General features: G+C 37.0%; 1 protein-coding gene across 1 annotated transcript in view; it reads right to left on the bottom strand.

The window, feature by feature from the left end:
• Positions 1-1,496, bottom strand: part of LAMA2 (laminin subunit alpha 2) — a 559,328-nt gene that overhangs the window by 127,570 nt on the left and 430,262 nt on the right. The window contains exon 37 of the mRNA XM_006029173.3: positions 1,254-1,416. Coding sequence (XP_006029235.2) covers positions 1,254-1,416 — 163 coding nt within the window. The remainder of the gene's footprint in view (positions 1-1,253; positions 1,417-1,496) is intronic.

The following is a 1,496-nucleotide window of genomic DNA, read 5'->3' as shown; positions in this document are numbered from 1 at the left end:
AAGAGTGAAGTTCTGTTGACTGCAACATCACGAACCCTGAACTTCAAAGGAAATAATCAAAATAATCTTCTTCACTTAGCATTTAGACCTTTACAGTGAATAAGAGGAGAGTCTACTCCAGCTATTTCTATGTGTATTTGGTCAAAATCAAGCCAACCAGAATACATCACTGTCCAAAGTCATCTTCCTGAACAGCCGACAAGAATAATTACTTCAGAGTAGTCAAAAGACTTGCAGTGCCATTAAACCAGTATATTTCAAAGTTTTTGTTTTTCCTGCAACATACTATTTTCTGGAAGGGAGGGAGTTCTCAGATATTTTCAAAAGATGACAATTTTTGTCTCTTTCCTTTGCAGAATGCATTGCCATCAAGTTGTGTCTGTCACTTTTTATGACATCATCTACAGAATAAAACTGTATCCAGGAAAAAGTTATTTAAGCTGTTATTCGGTAAGATTTAATACCTCTTGAAATGGCCTGGATAAATATTTTGCAGACAACATTTATGGCATCCACAATTACTCAAATCCCACTCCTGTGGATATCAAGCATGTGCATAGGTTTCTGGTTGCATCAGGCCACTGTATTCAGAATCTTGCAGGATCAACAATTAAGCATTACCTAGCTCTGATGGGCAAGATTTCTAAGGATGATATCTTTTATTAGACCAATGTAGTAGGGGCCAGGCTGAGCCCCGTACTTACTGGGACAATGGCTGCCATCACGCTCTTCAGGTAGCAAATCCTCAGCTTGTCCCACAGAGGAAGAATGTTTTGTATTCAAAAGCTTGTCTAAATTTATCCCAATTACACAGTTGGTCCAATTAAAGATATCATCCTAAAAAGTCTTTGCCCCTCACACAATTTCTGGACCATCATATCTATAACATAATTCTTACATTAACTTAGCTCTAATATAATACTTTTCAGAGGAAGGGCAGTATCATCATCATTGTTTTATAGAGCAGTAAACTGATCAAGCTTTCAGTTTTGATGTAGAGTTGGATATTTTTTGCCTATGCCAATAGAAACATGATACAAAATACGCTTATGAGTGCCAAAAGATAATTTTATACAGGCATGAGTACTACAAAAATCTGTATGCTGAAAAATTGATATGAAATATTAGTATCTCTTTTTCCTTGTAGTTATGTGATTCCAAATTTTAAAATCTCATGGAAATGGACTGAAATCACATTGAAAAGACTCAGCTCTCACTGTCATAAGGCTCAAACTTGTGGCCTTTCTACTTACTTTAGTTCCTCTTGAGCCACCCCTTCTTGCACATTCAGTTCTTTCCTCCGCAGCTCTGCCATCATTCTATCAATATCACTCTGCAGACTCTGAAGACTTTTCTCCAGGGTCTTGTCTTGGATTCTGAGTGTCTCATTCAGTTTTATAGCATTTTCATTTACAGCTGCAGGGGGGCAAAAATATATAGAGAGTTAGTAAATAAACATGACACAGAAGCTTTAAGCATCTGCACATCGCCATCAT

This window comes from Alligator sinensis, unplaced genomic scaffold, assembly GCF_000455745.1.
Source record: "Alligator sinensis unplaced genomic scaffold, ASM45574v1 scaffold889_1, whole genome shotgun sequence".
Classification (NCBI taxonomy): Eukaryota; Metazoa; Chordata; order Crocodylia; family Alligatoridae; genus Alligator; species Alligator sinensis.
The sequence above is the reverse complement of the archived record's forward strand: the minus strand, read 5'-3'. Positions and strand labels throughout refer to the sequence as shown.